This window comes from Periplaneta americana, chromosome 4 (assembly GCF_040183065.1).
Source record: "Periplaneta americana isolate PAMFEO1 chromosome 4, P.americana_PAMFEO1_priV1, whole genome shotgun sequence".
Taxonomy (NCBI): Eukaryota; Metazoa; Arthropoda; class Insecta; order Blattodea; family Blattidae; genus Periplaneta; species Periplaneta americana.
In genome coordinates, this window is record NC_091120.1 from 147,086,454 (window position 1) to 147,111,459 (window position 25,006).

General features: G+C 34.9%; 2 protein-coding genes across 4 annotated transcripts in view; both read right to left on the reverse strand.

Annotated features, from left to right (window-relative positions):
- LOC138698286 (cytochrome P450 4C1-like) overlaps window positions 1-25,006 on the reverse strand; it is a 77,666-nt gene that overhangs the window by 20,179 nt on the left and 32,481 nt on the right. For 2 of the 3 annotated variants that reach the window (XM_069824080.1, XM_069824082.1), the window contains exons 4-9: window positions 22,002-22,092; window positions 19,281-19,466; window positions 13,681-13,750; window positions 11,685-11,811; window positions 7,531-7,603; window positions 5,557-5,666 (exon numbers count right to left, since the gene is read on the reverse strand). In XM_069824080.1, the coding sequence (XP_069680181.1) occupies window positions 5,557-5,666; window positions 7,531-7,603; window positions 11,685-11,811; window positions 13,681-13,750; window positions 19,281-19,466; window positions 22,002-22,092 (657 nt within the window). The remainder of the gene's footprint in view (window positions 1-5,556; window positions 5,667-7,530; window positions 7,604-11,684; window positions 11,812-13,680; window positions 13,751-19,280; window positions 19,467-22,001; window positions 22,093-25,006) is intronic. The other variant, XM_069824081.1, reaches the window with a different exon arrangement.
- On the reverse strand, window positions 15,560-16,327 carry LOC138698764 (NADH-ubiquinone oxidoreductase chain 5-like). The gene is given in 1 exon segment (XM_069824987.1): window positions 15,560-16,327. A coding segment is annotated over 1 exon segment (768 nt).

Consider the following 25,006-nt stretch of genomic DNA (forward strand, 5'->3'; position numbering starts at 1 on the left):
TAGTTTGATAGGTATGTTGGTAGTGGGTAGGTAAGAATAAACTAGTTATGTATGAGTAGTTGGATATATTTTAATTTGTGTGCACATCGAATTATCTCGTTTGAAATTTATAAAATCTTCTCACCATTCGTGAACTGCCACAAGGGAGAAAGAATACTTACACATATAAATGTTTACAAGTTCATTGATTTTGTTTTAACAAATGAAACTTCTACAAATACAGAGCTGAAAATATATTTTAGATTAGTAGAAATATATCTAGTTTTAAAGAGAGAAAGAGAGAGAGATGTAAGTAATACGAAAAAGTAACATCAACTTTATTATTGATCTCTTTAAAATTTATGTAGATTACTGGACTGTACCCGAGCACGAGCATATGCTCATTTCGGGTATATATTCATATGTATCATTTCAAATGTAAATTGTGAATAAATTTGAATTTGAAAGAGTGCTAATGAACTTAGTTTCGTTTCGAATATAGGTGATGCTTTAGTAGAGCAATTGATCCTAGTGTCTTCTAACTATTTACGTTTAGAAAAATGAACAAATACACTGCTAGCAGAAATATAATAATCCGGAACGTGCGAATTAGAAAGTTGATAGCTCCAACTACTTGGGGTTTACTGTAAGTAATAACGTGAGTTGTTGCCAGTAAGTCAAAAGAAGGATAGTGATGGAAAGGAGACTTTTAATAGAAAAAGGAGCATATTTTGCTGCCCTCTGGAAAAATAACTAAGAAAGGAACTAGTGAATTGCTTCGTGTGGAGTATGGCATTGTATGGGATAGAAACACGGACATTACGACGAAGTGAAGAGAAATGACTGGAAGCGTTTGAAATGTGGATATGGAGAAGAATGGAGAATGTGAAATGAACAGAGAGAATAAGAAATGAAGCTGTGCTGAGTAGAGTGGATGAAGGAAGAATAATGCCGAAGCTGGCCAGAAAGAGAAAAAAGGTACTGACTAAGAAGAAACTTCCTACTGAAGGATGTAATGAAAGGCATGGTGGACGGGAGAAAAGTGCGGGGCAGAAGAACTTACTTATCAGATGATAGACAACATTAAGCTTTTTGCATCGTATGCGATGACTAAGAGGAAGGCTAAGAGGAAGGTGGAAAAGAGAGAAGATTCGAGTATGCTGGGTTTGGGCAGAATACTACAGTATGTCCGCAGAAACATTCCGGGTTTATAAACTGCTATAATTCTGTCACTATGTGTTTTATGAAATTCATACCGATGTCATTAGAAAGAACAGCTCAAAGAATTTCAGGAAATGCGTAATTCATCATTGTTAACCGAAACAACAGATGGCAGCACAAGAAGAAAGGAAAAAAAAACGCCGTTTCCGCAATTGCGTTTGTCATTAAGGCATTGTTGGATATAAGAAAATTGTGTTAAATGATCTGAATGTTGAATTTTCAAGACTATGTGAATTCTGCAGCATTTAGAGAGTTATTTAGGTTATGGCCAGGGAAAGGATTTATATGTAAATACATATTTACTTATAAAGCTAATATAATTTATATTTTGCATTATCTTTATGTTTCACAATGTGTAGGGTTGAAAAATCCTACTTTTATTTTCCATATTTTTCCATATTTTAGAGTTTAGTACATATTTTCGTTAATTTCCATATATTTTCCATATTTCATATAAAACAGTCCATATTATATTAGGTTTAACAATAAAACAAAACAAAATTCCATTAACTTTTAAAAATACATTTCAACAATAGAGATTTAAACACATGTTCAGTAATCCCTTTAACATCAGAGTTATTTGAAAATTAGCAGTCCTATCAACAATGGGAAAGTAAGTTACAAAACTGTATTAATTTAATTTAAAATTTTTAACAGACTTCAGTTGTGCAGCTCAACAGTTAAATGCCAGTCAGAGTACACATAGGTTCAGTTTTGTAAATCATACTATAAAGACGGTAAATATGCCAAAAGTACGTCATTCAGTCAATTTAAAATCAAAACTAACAAGTTACATTTCAGAATTTAAAGAAGATGGTTTATCAACTGACAATAAAATATTATTTTGTAATTTGTGTCAGTGTGCAGTATCATCTACACAAAAGTTCCTGGTGCAACAACACATTACAACTAGTAAACATCAGGCCAACAAACAACTAAATTCCAAGCAGAGACAATTGTTTTTAACACAACCAACAACATCGAATGTAAGATCTGAGTTTAACATCGACCTGTGCCGTTCTCTCATCTCTGCTGATATTCCTCTCTACAAACTAAAGAATAAGGTCTTCAGGGAATTCCTTGAAAAATATACTCAACATACAATCCCGGATGAGTCAACACTTAGGAAGACGTATGCTCCATCCATCTACGATGAGACAATACAGAAGATAAGAGATGAAATTAAAGATAGTTCAATTTGGGTTTCCATTGATGAGACTCCCGACAAAGAAGGTAGACTTGTTGGTAATGTAGTTATCGGTTTGTTAAGTGAACAATATTCTGAACGAATTCTTTTACATTGTGATGTTCTAGAAAAGTGCAATAACAAAACTATAGTTAAACTGTTCAACGAAGCTATGGGTATCCTGTGGCCAAAGGGTATTATGTACGATAATGTGTTATTCTTTATTAGCGATGCTGCCCCTTATATGGTCAAAGCTGGACAAGCATTATCTGTTGTATATTCTAAATTGACTCATTTTACTTGTGTGGCGCATGCATTTCATCGTGTGGCAGAAGTGGTCAGAGACAATTTCCCTAAAGTAGATTTGTTGATTTCATCAGTGAAAAAAGTATTTCTCAAAGCTCCCAGTAGAGTTAACGTGTTGAAAGAAATGTACCCTGAAATTCCATTGCCACCAAAGCCAATTTTAACTAGATGGGGTACATGGCTAGAAGCAGTTGAATATTATGCCGAACATATAGACTCTATTAACAATGTTCTCCTTGCATTGGACTCTGAAGATGCAGTCTCAATTGATACTGCGAAAACAGTTACCTGTGACATAAGTGTGAAGAATGACTTAGCTCACATTCAGCATACATTTTCATGCATCATAAAAACGCTCAAAAGTCTCCAAAATAGGCACCTTTCACTATCTGAAAGTTTTGAAATTATAAATAGTACTGTGGAACAACTGAATCGTGGTAGAGGTAAAGTTGCAGATGCAGTAAGAGCTAAGGTGGACACTGTACTTTCAAAAAACCCTGGATATGAAGAACTACAAAAGGTTGTTGCTGTGATGAGTGGTGAATCAACAGTGAAGATTAACTTGGACTTATCCCCAGCAGACATTGTGAAATTGAATTATGTACCAGTTACTTCTTGTGACGTCGAACGCTCTTTTAGTCAGTATAAATCTATCCTCAGAGACAATAGAAGAAGATTCACTTTTCAGCACTTGAAAGAAATGTTTGTAACCTATTGTTATGGTAACAGACAATAAAAATTGTGTTTTGTTGAAACTACATTGGAAGATAAGGTACGTCCATTATATTTTTTGTTTAGTTTGATTAAAATGTACCAATATTTAACGTACATAGTCATTTTTTTATAATTTTAAGTCCATATTTAATTCCATATTTTGGTAAAAATCCATATTTAATTCCATATTTTGGTAAAAATAACTACATATATATTTACATATTTCATATATTTTTAGTCCATATAAATCCGTTCCCTGGTTATGGCGAATCCACAGGAATGTAGTTGGTGTGTATTGGAATATCATAGTACTCGGAGTAACGAGGCAACGTTCCTCGTCAATGGAAAAGTAAACAAGCACAACGTTAGGATTTGGTGGAGCGAGAATCCACATTTCATTTTGGAGATTGAACGTAACTCCTCTAAGCTAAATGTGTTTTGTGCGGTTTCGAAACGGAAAGTGTATGGCCCATTTTTCTTCCAAGATAACACTGTCACCGGTATGTATGAGTTATATTGATATGCTTACTGAGTGGCTGTTTCCATAATTGGAAGAAGAAGGCAACGAATTTCTTTTCCAACAAGATGAAGCACCTCCTCACTGGCATCTTGATGTACGGAATGTTCTAAATCAACAACTTGCAGGAAGATGAATTGGACGCGCTGGGAACCAAGATAATATTGTGACAGCGACGTGAGAATCGAACTCACGACCAGCGTCCCGCAAGAAAGCAGATCGCACAGGCTCCACGGAACATTGAGTGACGTCGCGCGGTGGAGAGGAGAGAGAGGGTGTATTACGTCACGCGACGAGTCCGCGCGCGCAGCTGCTTACGGAGGGAAGGGGGAACGGACCTTCCCGGCCCTTCCAGAAATGCGCCGCTTTCTCGGCCTCTACACACCTGTAGAAGGTTCTCGCAACTATGATTTTGCTATAAAGAGCAGTCGCCAGCGAACTAGAGTTTTAGTTTTCAGAGTTTTCAGTTATTCAGTCAGTGAGAAAGCCAGAGCAAGCAAGCCAGCCGGAGTTCGACTCGAGTGTGCGTCCGCATCTGCGTCAGCATCCGAAGGCCTGAGTTCGAGTGCAGTGGATCGCAGTTGGAGGGACCTGAGTTCGAGTGCAGTGGACCGCAGTTGGAGGGACCCGAGTTCGAGTACAGTGAACTGTCTCTGAAGGTCTGTGGTTCGAGATACTGTGAACTCGAGTGACTGAGATAGAAGAACTGTGAACTGAGAACTGATAGTTCTGATTTGTAAATAGTGCTTTGTAAATATTAGTTAAGATTAACAGTTAATTGTTGTTCGTACTAGTCCAAGTAAATTGTCATTGTCGTCGGTGGAGTGCTATAACGAATACTGTGTGAGTGAAGATCCAATTGTTGACGAGAGCGTTTAAGGTGAATTGTAGAAAGGAATTATTGTTGTGACGAATAAATTACATTGTTGTTACAAATAAAATTCACAATATCTTATGCAACTGGCTTTCGAGGTCCCCTGACTTGACCGTCTGTGACTTCTTTTTATGGGATGACGTAAAGAATCTTGTCTATATACCTCCACTACCTCAAAATCTGCAAGAACTCCGACTTCGTATCACTGCCGCCATCCAGTCCATCCCTATAGATATGTTGGAACGTGTGTGGCATGAGTGGGAATATCGCCTGATGTCTGCAGCGTGACACGTGGAGCACACATCGAATGTATTTTGAGGCATGTACAACAATTTTTTAGTTTCTCTTTCTTATGATACCAGTTTCGTATAAATCCGACAACTGACAGCGACGCTATAGCAGTTTATAATCCTGGAATGTTTCTGCGGACACACTGTACTATGAATGAAATGAATTGAATTTTTACGCAGTGCGTTGGAATTAGTGAGAAATCTTATGTCATTCTCGTGATAGCAATTTTGTAGTTCATCTTATAATTTCCTTTTGTGCTAAACATTCTAATCATAAAATCAATTACCTACCATTTCATTATTAATTGGTAATAGGATGGACAACGTTTAGATGAGAATCGAATCTTGAAAGGAAAGATTATGTACCGACTCAAGTTCGTAACGTCTCCATCACCCATATTATAAAATGAAAATCTAATGAATCGTGATATTAGTGTTCACTATTTAATACTTATTTTGATTTACTCACCTCAAACATGAAAGTGTCAACTTCTTCTTGTATGTCCTTTTCTGACAACTTTTCACCCTTCTCCGCTGCTTCCAGTAGCATGTCCAAGAAAGCTATACGCCTCTTTTCTCCTGAAGAATTAGAATTGTGTTTGCTCAGTCTGATTCAATTTACAGTCTTAACGATTTTATTAATGGTGGATATGGAATGAAATACAATAAAAAAGAACAGTGTAGTAAGTTTAAAATAAAATCTTTCATGATACGTGAAAATGTTGTGTAAATTTTCAATCATAATTGTAGGCTTACTAATTACATAATAGACTGTGAAATTCGTTGAAGAAGAACAGTCAGCATTGCTGACTTCATAAAAGGTACGTATCGAACGTGATACCCTTAAGGGGACTTGAAGTTGAACGTAATGTAGGCCTATTTGCTAAAGTTTAAACTAAAAATATACAAAAAAAAAATTGCAACCATTTTTTCATCTAATTTTACGTCGTTATAATAACCCAGTTAAAATATTTTAACGTGTGAGACATAACTTTTAAATGCCTAATTTATTATCTCTTTACCATTACATGCTTTATGAAACAATATTTTTAAATTTGCATATACTACATACATCTCAAATCAAATTACGTTATAAGCCTGCAATTTTGTGTAGACTTTCTCAGCTTAAGAACGTAATTAAAAATACTGTTATTATTATACTTACATAGGACTGTCAAGCATTTTTTTACAAAAATTATTAATTTTAATGGGGGAGATTTTTGATAATCAAACAAAATATTTTGCGAACATAGCATACTAATCACAAAAATATTATTATAATAATGTCCTTTATACATTGTATTTTCAGTTCGCCTGTGCGTTTTCAAAATAAAATATATTCTGACACGTAAGAGCCTTTCAGACAGGAATGTGGTGTAAGTCAAAAATGGGTAATGATGGTTAAAGTAAACATTATGTAAAATACAGCGCAAAGTAGTAATTAATATTGGGCCTACATTTATTTAAACTATTAGTAGTCAGTGGTTAGCACTTTGCGCTGTATTTTACAGAATTTTTACTTTAAACCTCATTACCCAATTTTTACTCACACCACTTTTGTTCTGAACGGCTCATATTATGCATTGGTAGAGTTTATTGATATAGTCTACCTTTTAGCTGCTAATGGTCACGGGAAATGGAGGTACAAATTCGAAGTGTGAACTTCAAAGACATCAATGTATATTAACATATTTGCTGATTTTTCAGTCTCGATGGACAAAAGTGCGGCAATGGGCAAAGTGCGAATAACTAGCATTCATAAAGTGATAAAAATAGAACATTGAAGTACTCCATGAGCACCTGATATAGAAAGAACCTCCACAAATGTCCCAAAAGTTAACTCCTGGTATGTGAAAAGCGTACTGCTTCGGCACTTCAAACCCTTGAATGGAATAATTAACGTATCCTGATTTATAAAATCCATATCGAATCATGTCTTTGAATCGCGGTGACTGTATTGATTGTAGAGAAATTAATACAGAGTGACAATGGTATCTCTGTCATGAAGTTTGAATGAAAACGGTGGTCCTAGATTGCATAATCCGATATACTTCTCCAATATGTTTGTATTGTCTGAAAATGAATACGTCCAACGGTTGAATCATACCGGTAGTTCCTTTTTGAATTTATCGGACTTTCACTGACTTCCTAACTGAAGCTATTGTTCGCACTTGCTCCTGTATTAATGCATCAACATCTGGTGAAATGTGCAGGCAGCAGGAATTTACTTATGGTGGATAGCTGGACATCGTTTAACAATGAACAAAAAAAAAAAAAAAAATGCAGTTCTTATATTCTTATAAAACAATATCCTTTCTCTAAAATCTCCTGTGTTGTATTTATTTGTGCGATTTTATTGCCCCACTTTGTTTTAAAGTTTTTAAAGGAAACGGTTATTACATTCTTCGATATTAATGGAAATATGAATAATCAATTCCATTACCGAAATAAATGTCGTCATCTGTACAGCTGTACTGGTTTCCATTAACCCGCTGTTCTTTACGCTCTTTTATCACCTGGAAGAAAGAATGTTGTCATTAACATAATTGCAATGACTGTATTTAGCTTATGTTGAATGATTTTGTATTTACTTCACATAAAAATAATGACGCTTTTCTACTAGATCAGCGATGTCAGACAGGGACTAAACGGAGCGGAGCGCTCCACTAGACTGGTTCCGTGCTCCGGTGTTTCCAAAGACATAACTTGAGCAAGTTCAAGCTCCGATCTCTCACAACCGGTATTGGAGCTTACATCTCTGACACTACTGTACTAGATGTATGTGCCGATTTATTTCATTGCGACAAAATTTTATATAATACCGTTCAGAAATTACCTTCATAAATTCATTTATTAAAATTATTTGATTTACACTGGCATTTTATATCAATGACTAGTTAGTGATGGGGGAATAACAGGATTGCGAAATTAAATTTTGGTTCATTGCTTTTGATATCGAACGTTCATTTTGATCAATTGTTTACTTTTGTTGAAGGACCTGAACTCAGAGTTTGCCCATCACATATGAAAAATTTGTTATCTCTAAGTTCGCCAGGTCTCCAAAGTTCTCCACTCGTCATTTTCGTTAAGATACGATATTAGGACAAAAGTTGGCACCAGTAACTTGATGTATGATGCGTTAGAACTTCGTTGAATACGCGAGGTGCATTACCAGTGCCTCTTGCTCTGACGTAGTCGCTATATTGTTAACTGTGGTTGCCCGTATAAGATTTGCTCCGTAATTATTCGTTTCATACAACAGAATAAGTAATGCATTTACAGAGTTTAGTACCGGTATATAATTTTAAAGCCTATTTTATGTACTTTCTGGTTGTATTTTTATAATTAAATTTACGAGATGGCGTATGACAGAGTCCAAAGACAAAATCGATGGAACATCTTGAATGAATATAATTTACCCCCCAACTTAGTAAATGATATTAAATCACTATATGATTCAACCAGTATTATGTTTAACAAGAATGGAAGGGTCCTCGTGGTAAATCAAGGCCTAAGACAGATGTGGGTTATCACCCTTGCTCCTTGATTTATACATCAATAAAATATTACAACATTGGCAAATGACGAGTCCGAATGGCATATATTTGGGCAATAATAATAATTACCTGGGAAGTGAAAGGACTTCTTTTTGGCGCTAGGGTAACTTCATTTAAGTTAACCAAAACCATTCACCTTTCTCTTAAATTTTCTAATGAGGACATTAACAAAATTTATCTAATGGTATTGAGAGATTCATTATCCATTTTATAGTCACTTGTATAATACTATGTATTTTTTTTTCACTTCATTTCATTACTCTTCAATGTATTTTCATCTCATGTTTCTCCGAAATCAAGTTGTACTTTATTTTTAAATTTGTCATTGTTCCGTATTCTCTCCGCATTCATATTGTCATTTAACCTCTGCTTTGTATTCTGGATCCCAGTGGTCAGCCGTAGATTTCGGCCAGGTGTCCCAAATTGTGGAATTTGTTGTGTCTGTCTTGTTCGCAGATGTCCAGGTCTTAATGGCAAACTCTGAAGACAGCCTACAGACAAATGTTGCTACATTAAATAGAATATTACAGATGTATAATATGAAAATTTCTGCTAGAAAGAGAAAATCAATGGCCATGCATGGAAAGAATCAAGGAAGATTTAAAATAATGATAGACTCAGAAATAATAGAACAGATTCATGCATTCAAGTATCTTGGCTGTACTATTTTAGCATTTACATTTAATGCTGATCTAGAAGAAAATGTCCAGAACTACAATAAATTAAATGGATGTATTTCGGAAAGAATATGAGAAAAGATCTAAAAATCAGGATGCATAACATTATATCAAAACCGACCCTTCGCTATGGAAGTGAAACATGGGTGTTAAGACAACAAGATCGAAGAAGAATAGAAGCATCAGAAATGAGGTTCCTAAGGTACATACTGGGAGTCACATTAAGGGATAGATTGAGAAGCGAAGACGTACGGAAAGAACTTAAACCAACAAATATGGTCGAAGAAATTAAAATATAGGAACAACAATGGTAACGGGATCTACCCATCCTTGATAAGAAGAAGAAGATATTTACTATAGTGAGGTCCTACTTTATGACATTATTATTAAATGTTGGAACTGTTCTTAAATTCGCCACTGCATCTGCTTCCACTGCCAACTTAGGATCATTCGTTTCTGCTTCTTTGAGATCGTTTTAAACAGTTGGCAGTTTAAATAACCGACTACATTTTAATTTTAATATTTCAATGAGTATATAGGTAAAAATACTCAAATTATTAATCCTGTGACAATTTTTTAATCATGAAACTTTGTTAAATTCCTACTCTGACCATTTTTTCTGTATAAAAAATTACATCTGATGATATTAAAATATTGTGACAGCCGAGAGTCGATCACGCGTCCCACAGAGGGCGGGGCGCGCGAGAAGACGGGCGACGCGGCGAAGGAGGCTGCAGCCGCGCGGGTCTGGAGGGGAAGGACGTAAGGGGGATGTCTGGATGCCGAGAGGGCAAGGGTGGTTGCGGTGTGGCGCGAAGCAAGGGGGAGGCAAAGCTGCAGGTGCTCCGCTGCGCGAGGTGAAGGGGGAACGAAACCTTCCGAACAGAATAAATTGTGCGGAAACAGAAGTCGCGAGTAACAGGTGGAAGAAACCAGAAACGGAAACTTCCAGAATCGTAGTTTCTGGAAAGTGTGGTTTAGTGATACATAGGAGAGGCGAAGAAGGAGCGAGCCAGTTGTTAGTATTCGACAGTGAGTTCAGTTGTGTGAATCAGCAGCGCCCAGGAGTCTAGGGTTCGACACGCGAGTGAACTTGAGCAGCGTCCAGGCGGAAGCAACGCAGTGGGAAGTCTTGAGTTCGAGTGCAGTGGACTGTCTCCGGAAGTCTTGAGTTCGAGTGCAGTGGACTGTCTCTGGAAGACTTGGGTTCGATATACTGTGAACTTGAGTGAATGAGCTAGAAGAACTAGCCAAGGCAACGAACTGTGAACTGAGAACTGACAGTTCTGTTTTGTAAATAGTACTTTGTGAACATTAGTTAAGATTAGCAGTACATTGTTGTTCTCAATAATCCAAGTGAATTGTCATTGTCGTCTGTGGAGTGCAATAACGAATACTGTGTTGCTGTGTGGAGTGGAAATCCCATTGTTGACGGGAGTGTTTAAATTCAATTATAGAAAGTGATTGTTGTTGTGAGAATAAAAGTTACATTATTGTTTTAAATAAAAAGTTACAATATTATTTGAATTTACAACAGGCACACAAGTGACGAACTTAGGGAACACATTCGTCCTAACTTCGCCAGTTGCATCCTCCTGTCTCCTTTGTTTTTGAACGAGAAGGAGTATCTTATTATTTATAAAATTTTTATTGAACATGCTCTTTAGTATGTATATTGCAACGCAATTCTTTATATTTTCGATATACGAGTTCATCATCAATTTAAAAATAAATTTGCTTAAGGTGGTGAATTCAGGGAAACTTGGAATGGAATGGAATTTAACTGAGGGAGGTACGGATGGACCAGCACTGAAATCTATTGAGATCTATTGCGCTAACCCTCGATATGGAATGAATTTCGTGTCACAGATCCCCTACACGCACCGCCCTAACCACACGACTCTCTAACGACCGGTCCCTACAGCCGACAGAATCCATATACCATTCCTGCTTCGATAAATTCCCCCAAGGCTCCCCTGTCGGTTCGAGGTGAAACTCCTCCCCCGAGTAAGTCCGCCTCGGGTGTCATTGCAGAAGCCATCCAATATTGCTGAACTATATTCCACGGAGGCCGGTCGAGAGAGTCAGCAGCTTCTTCATTTAACAAAATTTTTATAACTATGAGAAATGTGAAAATATTTTTAAAAGTAAGCAAAGTCCCTGAGGCATAGCATACAGAGATGTAGAGAATAATTCTCATTTATATATAATTATTTAAAATTAAGTGACAAAATGAAGTCGAAATAAGAAAACAGTATGCCATCAGGTTGCTCCATTATAACATAAAATTCCTGTTATTTACATCGTGACTTATTTATTTAATTCCAATCAAATCTGGATGATCTTAAAGCTATAAATCTCACCTTTTTAGTAAAGCCATGTATAACTTTGAGACTGCTCTTTTGAAGCTTTCCCCATTTAGTGAGGTTGAAAATGAAGTCGGAAAGAAGGTATGGCTTCGCAATCCTTTTCATGACAATTTCTTTCATCCTGCATAAGATTCAGTGCCATAAGTTACAAGATGTAATAGAATAGGACTACATATATAACTTGGCGGACAATAAGAAACATTCATGAAATATAGGCCTAATATTCCATGAGAATGGGTTTTCTTTTGGAAAATATCTTATAATGTAAATGTATGTGAGGAGCAACTAATCGAAACGTAAATTGTTCATCTCCGGTCAAAATTGAGTTTGTAGTGGTTTCCGATAGATGGCAGTGTTCTTAACACATCTGCAGAGTCACTATATATTGTACTCTGCACATATGTTTAATCATAATTGTCCAAATCACAACTTGTCCTATCCATTTTTACATAGTTATACAAACATTCGTAGGGATTACGAATGTACGACTATCCTTTCCCAAGGTTTTGTCATTTTGAAGAATTCTATTTTTAAAAAGTAAAACATATTAGTATAACAATACATTGCCAAATCAGCAAAACAGGTAATACACTTCGGTGCATCTACCAGACAAACAACACAACATCAAATGAGCAGATATACCAACACACTAAAACACATCCCGATCAAATTCTCAACACACAAATCAATTTCAGTACACACACACTATTTGACTCCACTTTTCAATACTCAAACGCACCCACACAACAGGCAGAGAAGTTCGAGATGACGCCGAGATCTAGTAGGCTCTGAGGGTGGTGTGATGAAGCACCGAAACAGCTGAAGCCGCACAGACTTACATAATTAGCAGGAGAAAGTACGCTAGTTAATCAATTACTTATATTCAAGTGTTAAAAGTACTGTACGCAAGATTCAAAATGGATGTTTTCTTGTTAAAATAAGATTGTCACAATTACATGAATTCGTTAAATGTCCATTAAACTGAATCAAAACATAAATTGTCCAAGTTAAATAGTGTTGCAACTTCAATAATTTGGATTTTTTTAAAATGAGATATGTGGTTGTTTCACCTTCAATCATTTAAAATAGATGTTATTCATCTTTCCACCGCAAACAGTTTGGAAAGTAAGCATTTTTCGTCTCTCATGACAATTTTGTTTTATGTGAAAATTTACGTTTTGCTTAGTTGCTCCTAGTATATTCAAACACTTGAACTTCCATTTCTGGTACGGAAAATATGAGTACGTTATAACGAAAATTTAATATCCTTATGTGACGAAAACTACACTTTATTGTATCAAGTGATAGAATTAACTTTAACTAAATTTATCGGATTTAAACCTTGTGAATCTCTTCATATTTTACATTTATAATTATGTCTGATCTTTGTTTGTCAACCATTGTAGAAATTTGCTATGAATTTCTGTTTATATCATATTTATCAATAGCATTCAAAAATCATTCTGTTTTACTACCGCATTCTTCCCTTTTATTTATTTCCATAGCAAACATAAGTTAAAATTGTACAAAATGGAGATATTCTTCCATCTGTAACGTAACATCTCATTGTAACACTTGCCGTCTTGGTCCACTGAGTTGCTTCTAATGCGGAGTCGGGTAGACACAGATGGAAAGACTAGCTTATAAAGTGAGAGAATATATTAATCTGGTGACCGTTATTATCTAAAATTATCTGCTGTTACCGATCCATTTTCTTTTAATTATTTCACTTCTTGGTCCAAAGAGGATTATAGGACGATTGATCAATACAAAGAACTTCTGCCGGCGCTGTTTTCTTGAGATTTAAATTTTAAGTTCTGTATTTTTTTTTTTTTTTTTACTTTCGGATTAATGTTCAATGAACTCTTATAATCGCAATAACCCAAAAGTACATACATTTCTGAAACTTTCTTTCTGTATAAAGATCTGCAAAATTACGATAATTTTCAAGACAAAATGTAGGTAATGTTGAAATTTATGTCTTACTTACCTGTACACAGCTGTAACATATTCTGAATCTTCAAATTGCTGAGCATTGACTGATGTTCCCATGGCTGATTCTGTGGATAAGCAAAGAGGAAACAACTTCTTAAATTATAATGAAAGAAATTAAATCAAGAATTTAGTCTATATAGTCTCCTTATAATTATTAACAAACGTATAATAATATGCAGTATTATAACACATTCCGTATAAACTGGATGGAGTAATTTGGACTTTTATACATCGTCTACTAATGAAATGCATGGAAATTTTTTCAGAACAAATCTTATGTTCGATGCACAACCCTCACAGAATTATTATATACAGGACCATTTAAGTTGATACTGTATAATATCTCCAAAACTAAGCGTTGTAGAAGTAAATGTCTTGAATAAAAGTTGCTTGATATTATGGGGGAAAGTAAATGCCATTTGTCGTGTTTTATTTGGAGGACGTTGTGATGGTTATTTTAGGGTCTATTTAATTTTTTTTAAATAGGAATCTACATTTTTATGTTGTTTTCTCATTCCTCATAAAAAACTAAACAACTTTTGTATGAAGCACTTTGCAATTGTTCTTACACCAACGTAAATAACAACAAAAATTATGAATGGATGTGTACGAAGAGCGCAATGAATGGTTGGACCCATTCGAAACACTCCAGCATCACAGTAGGCGAGGAGGCAATGAGACATTGTGTCCGTTGTTTCGTTTACTTTCCACGGTAGGACGGTTTCCTTGTATCTGTCGTTAGTGTACTTGCAGTCGCCTTCGAGTCCAGGTGCATCCACTGGTGGTACGTACCTACCATTAGCGATTACCGAGTAACAACCATCAGTTCCATGCAAGTCGTTTAAAGGCCCATTCACAATGAAAATTAGACATAACCGTAACATAAACACAAAAGTTTGCGTCCAGGCTACCAAATGGGATCATTCACAATGATTCACATAAGCATTGACATAAACATGACCGTAAGACATTAACATGAAAGTTTGCAAACTCCAAACTTATGTTTATGTTCCCATCGTGAATGATGGTATGACTTCTTGATTTTACTGTAACGTTAAGTTAACGCTTACGTTATGTTTAATTTTCATTGTGAATGAGCCTTAACATTTGAAGCGTACCGTCCTACCGTGGAAAGTAAACGAAACAACGGACACAATGTCTCATTGCCTCCTCGCCTACTGTGATGCTGGACTGTTTCGAATGGGTCCAACCATTCATTGCGCTCTTCGTACACAGCCATTCATAATTTATGTTGTTATTTACGTTGGTGTAAGAACAATAGCAAAGTGCTTCATACAAAAGTTGTTTAGTTTTTTATGAGGAATGAGAAAACAACATAAAAATGTAGGTTCCTATTAAAAAAATTAAATAGACCCTAAAATAACCATCACAACGTCCTCCAAATAAAACACGACAAATGGCTTTTTAACTTAAAAATTAAATTCAACAAAAATAATAAGAAACAGTATATTCCTCGTCCAACCATTCATTCCAGTCCACAATTAAAAGACTAATGATTATGCTACCTTTGCACGGTCAAAATACCGCGGCCCTTCAAAACTAATCACTGGGCAGGTCATATTTCATATTAAAATACAAGAAAAGATGTTTTTGATAAACATGCGAGAATAAATTTACTTGCCTAGTTCCTTTTTAAATCTTAACAAAGATTTAACAATATAAATAGAAAATTACTAATTCCATCATAAATACAAATAAATAACAATTTAATAAAAAATTTCAATAAAATAATTAAATATTAATAAATCAAAATTCTAAAAAATAAAATTTTAACAAACTTAAAATGATAGTTATTATAAAACCAACATCACCCAATAATAACAAAAATTATAAAAAATATGTTGAAGAGCTTATCAAGTAGATAAAGCAATAATTTTCTTCAAATCATATTCAAAATTTGCCCCTAAACCGGCTATAAACATTGTTAGACCAGAAATAAGTAGAATAAAAATATTTAATCAATCACTTAAAGCAGCTCTAAAACGAATTAACAAAAAAACACCTGCAGTAACTAATGTTGAAGAATGAACTAAAGCAGATACCGGAGTAGGAGCTGCTATAGCAGCAGGAAGTCAAGAAGAAAATGGAATTTGAGCTCTCCTGGTTATTGCTGCTATAACCACGAGAAAGGAAATAATTTATATTTCAAAATTACCCTTTAATAATTCCAAATAATAAATATAATTTCATCTTCCAAAATTTAATATCCACGAAATAGCCATTAATAAACAAACATCCCCAATTTGATTAGATAATGCAGTAATTATCCCTGCATTATAAGACTTAACATTTTGATAATAAAGAACTAAACAGTAAGAAACCAAACATAAACCATCTCAACCTAATAAAATTCTAATTATATTAGGTCTAATAATTAAAACTATTATAGATATTACAAATATAAGAACTAATAAAATAAACCGATTAATATTTATATCACCATCTATATAATCATCTCTATATAAAATAACTAAAGAAGAAATAAAAAAAGAAACAAAACCCATAAATAATAAAGATATTCAATCAAATAAAAAAGTCATGACAACAGATCCAGAATTAAAGCTGATGATATCCCATTCAATAAAATAAATTATATCATTAATAACGAAAAAAAAACCCATAAAAACCAAAATAACTCTAAAAACAATAAGAAATAAATCTAATAAAACAAATTGGTATATATATATATATATATATATATATACATATATATATATATATCATAATATCAAGCAACTTTTATTCAGGACATTTATTTCTGCAACGCCTAGTTTTGCAGATATTGTACGGTATCAACTTAAGTGGTCCACTCCGTATATCACGATACGACATTCCTGACGTGTATGTATGTATTTATTTAGGCTACACTGCATGTGGGCAAGCACCCGGTGGCAGTGGTATACACATTATAAACAAAACACAATAAAATGATAAACAATACAATTATACAATACGTGTGTCCATTTAAATAATTTGCAATATATAAAAATAATTAATTAATTTACGTAAAACTGACTCGTATCCTCCCATTATAACATATACAGGTTGTTTCAGAAGTGATCGTAAAGAATTTAGAGATGAAAAGTAAAAAGAAAAAGAAAAGCAAAAAAGTTCTAGTATGCATGGGTCTACAAATTAACCGTTTATGAGATAATATCATTTTGTTCAGATTGGGGCCTGCTGAGTACTAAGCACTAACTCCAACAAAAGCAGTGGCAGTTTTATTTAATTTATCAATCACAGGACAGTAAAATTCATACAGTGGCGCTCCGGGCTGCAGGACTGCACTGGCCTCGGTCGAGTAAAAATTGAAAAATGTTACAGTAGGTGTTAAAAATGCTGACCATACATATGAATGCTTCTGTCTAGTCTACGAGTAGAATGCGCTTGAGCAATCTTGGGAAATTCTTCATTTCCTGGAAGGCATCTACTGTACAATCAAATGCAGCAATTTTTCAGATGTGGTGATGTTCGTTGTGTAAACTAGGCATTTTACATAACCCCGTACACAAAAATCCTAAGAATTTAAATGCAGTGATCTAGATCCTCCTCTACCTATCCACCGTTCACCATATCGTCTGTTTCCAAATCGTCTCACACTTAGAAGTTAATGGGATGGGAAGAGTATGGCGTACATACGAAGCATGAATGTTCACAGCTTTACCGTATATGGGTAATCAGTTCACTAGCGGCGCCAACCAGCAAAAAAAGTCACTATCTCGTAAACGGTTAAATTTCGAACCCATATTTACTGAAACTTTTTGCCTCTTTTCGTATTTACTTCTCAATCCTGAATTTTAGACAATCACTATTGAAACATCCTGCATTTTGTACATTTTCCAGCAATCTAATTCAGGCATATCTACCAATATACACGACGGGGCATGCTAGGTTTGCTCCGTGCCCCGGATAAGGGATGGGTGTAACCTGGTTGAAGGGTAAAGTCGGTTCGGTACAGGCTACGATTTCTTCCTACGACTGGAGAGTAACAACCGTAGTGTATCGACTGTAACAGTGAACTAAGTTAGAATGTGGAGAGACAGTAAATATTATTAATATAATAATTAATATACAATTATGTCATATACCACTTAATTACAATTATTTATTTAAAAACACATTCTTTATGTACTGTATCTATACATGGCGGAAGGGAACCTATTGCATTAATTCACGGAGATAATAGATGAAGTCAATGAGAACAAGTTTTGTCAAATTAGTTTTTTGATACGTACAATAATTTTAAGAATAACAAATGTAACGCGTTGCAACGCTGAAAAGAATTGTTGTGCTCCTTTAGGTCATTGCTTCGTAGCGGTTGTGAGCGTAACTCCAATCATCCACTCCGCAAGATTTGCTAGAGGAGAATGTAAACAAAAACGTCGCATCAGATACGTTTCGATCAAATTACATTACTTATCAAGCAACCAAGAATTTCGTTAACACAAACATTTAAATATGTCCGTATAAATAATAGACATTCGGCAATACATGTGCAAAAAGTTATTTTGCGGTGTCTCTAACCACTTAAAGGTCATAAAAGGGACAGAGCCCACAAGAGGTTGACTGAATTTTGAATTATTTCTCTACAGAAGAATGAATATTCTATAATGTACTATGCGTTCAATTTAAAATGCATAAGGTTTTCTGCTGATATTGCATTGTTAGCAGAAGGGAAAATGATACTGAGGGATATGCTGCTGCACTTAAATGACATCTGTGAGCAGTATAGGATGAAGATAAATGCAAATAAGATGAAGACCATGGTTATTGAAAGAGAAATAAAGAAAAAAGCGTGCGAATTCGAAATAAGGTAGTACAACAAGTAGAGAACGTGAAATAGGTATACTGGGTTTATTACAAGTAGTATATGAGCTGCTGCCAGTAAGTCAAAAAGAGGATAGGAAAGAAAGATTTTAATAGAGAAAGGAGCATTCTCTGTGGAATTTTGGAAGAAGGTCTAAGAAAAGAAATATTGATAGGCCTATGCTTTTGTTGAGTCGATAATATGTGGGGCACAAATATAGATATTTCAACGAAGTGAAGAGAACTGACTGAAAGAATTTGAAGTGTGGATATTGAAAACAATGGAATGTGTGAAATGGACACACAGAATAAGAAATTATCTGGGAGTTATCGGTAAGAGAAAAAGAAATTGGTTGGGTCATTGGCTAAGAAGAAAGCCCCTACTGAAGGATGCACTGGAAGGAATGGTGAACGGGTAAAAAATTGAGGGGAGAAGAAGATATTAGATAACTGAGAACAATATGCTATATGAATCGTATTCAGAGACTAAGAGCAATGCAGAAAATAGGAAATATTGGAGAGTGCTGGGTTTGCACTCCCTTAGGAAGAAAGCTATGAATGAATGAGTAATGATAAAAGAACTAATATACCAACAAAGTGGGTTAGAAAAAGATCACACTTCCTTATGCAATCGTCCAGAATCTCTTTCTGTTAAAACATAATTCTCTTTTTGTTGCAACATAATTCTCTTTTTGGATTTTGGAGTTCCTAGTGTTAATCTACAGTATATGAAGCTTACAAAAGTATGGTGCAACTTGCGACACATACCACAGATGATGTCCAGACTACAGGCAGAGATATAGGGGTAGACGTCAAATATTTGTCCTCCGATATTCTTCTTCAGTTTATTTACTAGAACTTCACAATTTTCAGCGAATATTGGTATGAAGTTTTCCAGTATCTTGAAGTGAAAGGACGGTGTGATAATCTTCCTTCGTGAGTGCCACTTCAGTCCTGTGGATGTTACAGATTTAATTTCATTATTAAGTTCATCTGAAACTGTTATATTGCTACTATTTAAAACATTAATTAATTTTTAAAACGTTGAATGCAAGTACACAAACATTTTTACAATAATTTCCATATAATTCTTTTGATATTAATAGTAAGTTTGATTAAATATTGTACTCAGTTATTTAAATATTTAGATTACTAAGAATGTTTCCAGTGTTTTCTGATTCTACTAGCTTGTGCCATGAAATACCTAATTCAAGTAAATCTTGAATATTTGAACCGTCGCTGAAATTCTCGCAACATGAAAAGTTACCTATTGTAAATTACCTGACATCTATGCACGAAACTTCTTTTTGAAATCGTGAAAATTCTCTGATTTCCCTAATGGGTTTTCGACTTCACCGTCGATAACTGATCTCCATGTATGGGAATGATAATGGGGAGAAGAGAGAGAGAAAAAAAATAAATGGTAGGCCTTACCTTTACTCTAGCGCGCGTACTTGAAAGAGAAATTGGAGCTGCGGACAGGAAACTATGTAGGCTACAAGTCGATAGGTCATTTGTCTCACCCTAAGGAAAATTTTAAAAGGAGAAATGGACGTAACCTATTGGGTATCACATTAATGAAATGGAGAAAAGTTGCAAAACAATATCTGCAGCAGTAGGGCATGGTCGCCTATGATAGTATCCGAGTTTGTAGCGAGAAGAAAACATTGTAGTCGACAGTAGTTACGGAAAGCGAGTCCTGAGAATGTGTAGGGATTGAAATTTGCTCATTCAAATGTCCCCAAAAACAAGCAAAATTCATTGTCCGATTTGTGAAAGCATTCATTTGGAGAATCCAAAATATAGTATGTAGATATTATGTAGATTCATGGCCCGTTGCTGTCAGAGTTCATCTCGATAGGCTACATGTCTTAGCGTCTCATGGAAACCACAGCCAGTGTGATTTGTACCAATTAAGAACACTAGGTAATTCGCTATATGATGACTAATAAAACATGCCCGATAGATCCTGAGGGCACAATATGGGAAAATAGTGGGTATACTAAGGAAGTGGCTTGACGATGGGTAATTCTGACGTAGAAATTGATTCGTGTGGAGCATATTTGCTACTTTCAAATGAATATAATTATGTGATTTATGCAATGTTAGCCATATAAGACGTGCAGAATGCCAGGCAGCCTAGAAATTTCTTAATTCTAATTGTAAATATTTAAGATTTTGCTTCATGGTCCACCCACTTGTTTGCAAGGAGTAGTAAATCCTTGAATATTGAGCATATTTTACCTCTTTCTTCGACATGTTTTCCATTCTTTCTTATAGCTTTTGGTTTTGAAAACGTTTCGGTACTAAAGTATCAACGAAAAGTATAAAAAATGTATTTAAAAACATTAAATATTTTTAGGGATGACATTATTCAACAAAACAAGAAAAGAAGTCTAACAAATATCGATCTTAAAGTTAATATCTTTCGAGACGTGAGTACATGTTCATTAACATCATAGTATATGTTCAACGTGATCTTGATTAAAAATGGAACATTCAATATTCTGAGTGGTGGTACTTACAACTTACAAATGACTTTTAAGGAGCCCAGGGGTTCATTGTCGCCCTCACATAAGCCCGCCATTGGTCCCTATCCTGAGCAAGATTAATTCAGAACCTACCATTATATCTCACTTCCCTCAAATCCATTTTAATATTATTCTTCCATCTACGTCTCGGTCTCCCCAAAGGTCTTTTCTCCTAAGGTCTTCCAACTAACACTTTATATGCATTTCTCGATTCATCCTTAGGCCTACGCGCTGCATATCCTATCCATCTCAAACGTCTGAATTTAATGCTTCTAATTATGTTAGGTAAAGAATACAATGCGTGTAGTTCCGCGTTGAGTAACTTTCTTCATTCTCCTGTAACTTCATCCGAAAAAAATTCTTAAGCATCTTATTCTCGTACACCCTTGACCTCTATTCCTTTCGCAAAGTGAGAGTCCAAGTTTCACAACCATACAGAACAACCATATAACTGTTTTATAAATTCTAATTTTCAGAAGGGTGGTACTATTCATCAAAACAAGGCGAAGGAGTCTAATAAAAATGGGTCCTGTAATTATTATCTTCCGAGATATGAGTTCTTGTTCATCAATATCATAGGACATGTTCAATGTAATCTTAATTAAAAAAAGAAAAAGGAGCATTGAGTATCCTCCAGTTTTAGCAAATCCTTTCATAAAACTGGTAAATAAGTAACTTTTAAATGCTTTCATCCCATAAATTTTCAAGGATGTTCCATATATTATGTATAGTTGTTTCACCTCCCATCTACGATACTCGCACATGATAATAATCACTGTGATCGACGATAGCACAAACGCCGCGCTCTGGTTCGTGCTACAAATATTTCTCTATCTCTGCACTTCATCATATCATGTAGGTATCTTTATAAACGATTTTTTGTGTAAAGAATGTTACGAAAGGCGTAAATAATGATTGTAGGGACCTAAAAATTTGAATACTAGTGATGAACATATACCTGTGGACGTGAGTAAACCAGTTCCAAGCCAGGGATGAAGAAGACTGTAGACTACAGACTTCTCTATCATCTTAGTGTTACTTAGCACTGTCTGAAAACAAAAAGTTCATTATTAAAAATATATATATTCTTATTAATTAAAATGGTCGTGTTCTGTGATAGTCTACTATAACCTTTTCTTCGCAAGGAATGAAAATTTATAACTATGAATCAAATAAAGAGGGTTCAGTAATTTATGTTATTGCATACAGGGGGAATTCTGTCCAGCTACGTGCCTCAATGTTAATCGTAATCGCGTGTAATTGCTATAGTGCTGCGGAAAGTATTTTATTATTATTATTATTATTATTATTATTATTATTATTATTATTATTATTTTTTTTTTTTTTTTTTAATTTTTTTTTTAATTTGGTGTAAAACTGTTTACTCATTTTGCAGATTTAACTGGTATAGAAATTATTTTGCTGATATATAAAAAAAGAATATCAATCAGAGTAGGCGACACAGAATTGCAGTATGTCTCTGAATACGTGTATTTGGGGCAAGTGGTTACCTTCACACAAAGAAACTACAAAGAGATTAATAGACGAATTTCATCGGCATGAAAGGCGTTTTGGAGCCTGAATTTCATATGGACGGACAAGACAATCAACCTCAAGCTCAAGTTCGAGGCACTAGAAACATATAATCCCAGTTTTGCTATACTGCTGCCAAACTTGGACATTGTCCGAGAGATAACACTCAAGTATACAAACATGCCAGAGGAAGATGCGAAGAAAAATACTGGGCATCACGCTACGAGACTTAATGACAAACGAAACATTACAAAGGCTGACGAACACTACTGACGTAGCAGAACGAGCCACGGCAGCGAAATGGACTTGGGGGAGACATGTGGCGAGATTACACCAGGCAAGATGCACCCATGCAGTCACGATGTGGGACCCTACGTCGGAAAGAGAGGACAGGGAAGACCACGGCTCTGATGGTCAGACATGCTTGCCAAAGAGGCGGGGAAACAATGGTCGAGGACAGCATAGAACAGAGTTTTGTGGAAAGAACTAGGAAAGGTCATTGTAAAAAGATAACATAATCAGTGTTATGATATTGTAAATAGTAAAGTCAGTATTTGTGAAAGTGTGAGATAAATTTTGTCAAGAGTAAAGTCAGTGTTGTAAAAGTGTTAAACAGTGTAAATAGCAGTCAGTTTTTGTCAAAGTGGTGGTGTTAGTATTATGCGGACAATGCATAAAATGAACAAAGAACAGAGTGGTGAGACTAATTATTAAAGTTTAACATGGTTAGTAATCATGTCACGAAAGTAGTATACACGACAAACTCGCCTGGATTGGTTCACCAAGCGAGTACACTTGAGCAATCCCTGTCGAAGGCATTCTAACTCCATCACAGGAGGCCTGTGCCCAAAATGGACATCACGGATAGCATTCATTCATTCATTCATTCATTCAGAAGAAGAAGAAGAAGAAGAAGAATAACCAAATCCTATATCCAGGCATGTTACTTTGTTCTCAGTAATAGCTCTTAATGATAAGGATCGCTAGGGTATGAATTCTGGAGTGGAAATACATTGATTCGAATTCTAATTGGATTATACGAATTTATTTGTAACATCAGTTATGAGATATGGATGACACTAAATAAAAGCAATCAACTAGAGCAGGGCTGGGCACATTACATGATTCTGAGAAATGAGCGCTGTGTGCTTTAAAGAGCGGGTCTCGCGAGCGGTGTGGCGTATGCATGCTGTTCGTCATTCAGTGTCGGTGCAGTTGTGGACTCTGCAGTATGATGGCGAACTTTGAAGACGGAGCTTCCGCTTATAGACTAAAGCGTCCCGCTACTCCCAATGCTTTTAATGTATCATGGGAGAAGGAGTGCTTTTTCGTAGAGAGCAGTGGATTAGCAAAGTGTTTAATTTGGCATAAAACACTCCAACTGATTAAGAAGTTCAATATCCAACGACATTATTCTTTACAACATGCTACTGAATATGAAAAATATGTTGGTAATGAACGCCATAAATTAATACAACTTAAAGAAAATGTTTCTGACGTACATTATATTAGAGTATCGATTTGATATTTACGTTGCATTATAAGTTATTATACATTTAGTAATATATAATTTTAAATTATACAAGTATTGTGATATATAATATATCATATTAGGCCTATATATCATGAACTGTAATATACTATACTATGATATATCATAATATTTGTATAATTTAAAATTATATATTACTAAATGTACTATAATAACTTATAATGCAATATAAATATCGAATAAATACTCTAATATAACGTACCTGAGAAACATTTTCTTTAAGTTGTATTAATTTATGGTCATACCGTATCGTATCGTATCGTATCGTATTGTATCATATATCATATCATATCATATCATATCATATCATATCATATCATATCATATCATATCATATCATATCATATCATATCATATCATATCATATCATATCATATCATATCATATCATATCATATCTCGCATCGCATTATATTATATTATATTATATTATATTATATTATATTATATATTAACAGGATGACAATAATGCACTTAGTGAATCGGCTATGAGACTTAGCTACAAAATTTGCCACGAAAATGCAAAGGAATTGAAAACATTCAACGAAGGTGAATTCATCAAGCGATGTTTAATTACTGTATATTGGCAGATGAACTCTGTCCACAGCAAGTAGGGGAAGTGGAAGCCATACGCCTGTCTCGTAGAACCGTGGTGAGGAGGTTGCAGTATGTGCGTATGGGTTATGTAAATAAGCCTAATGATTTGTGTGTGTGCATAGAGCGAAGTTTATTTCATTAAATTAATAAGAGTGTTATAAATTCTGTAATGCACAATGGACTGATGTAATATCCTTATAAACTATTATGTAATGACAGACTGAATGACTAGAACAACCGTGGCTCTTGTTATATTAATGCAGGGAAGGTAGCTGTAATGCG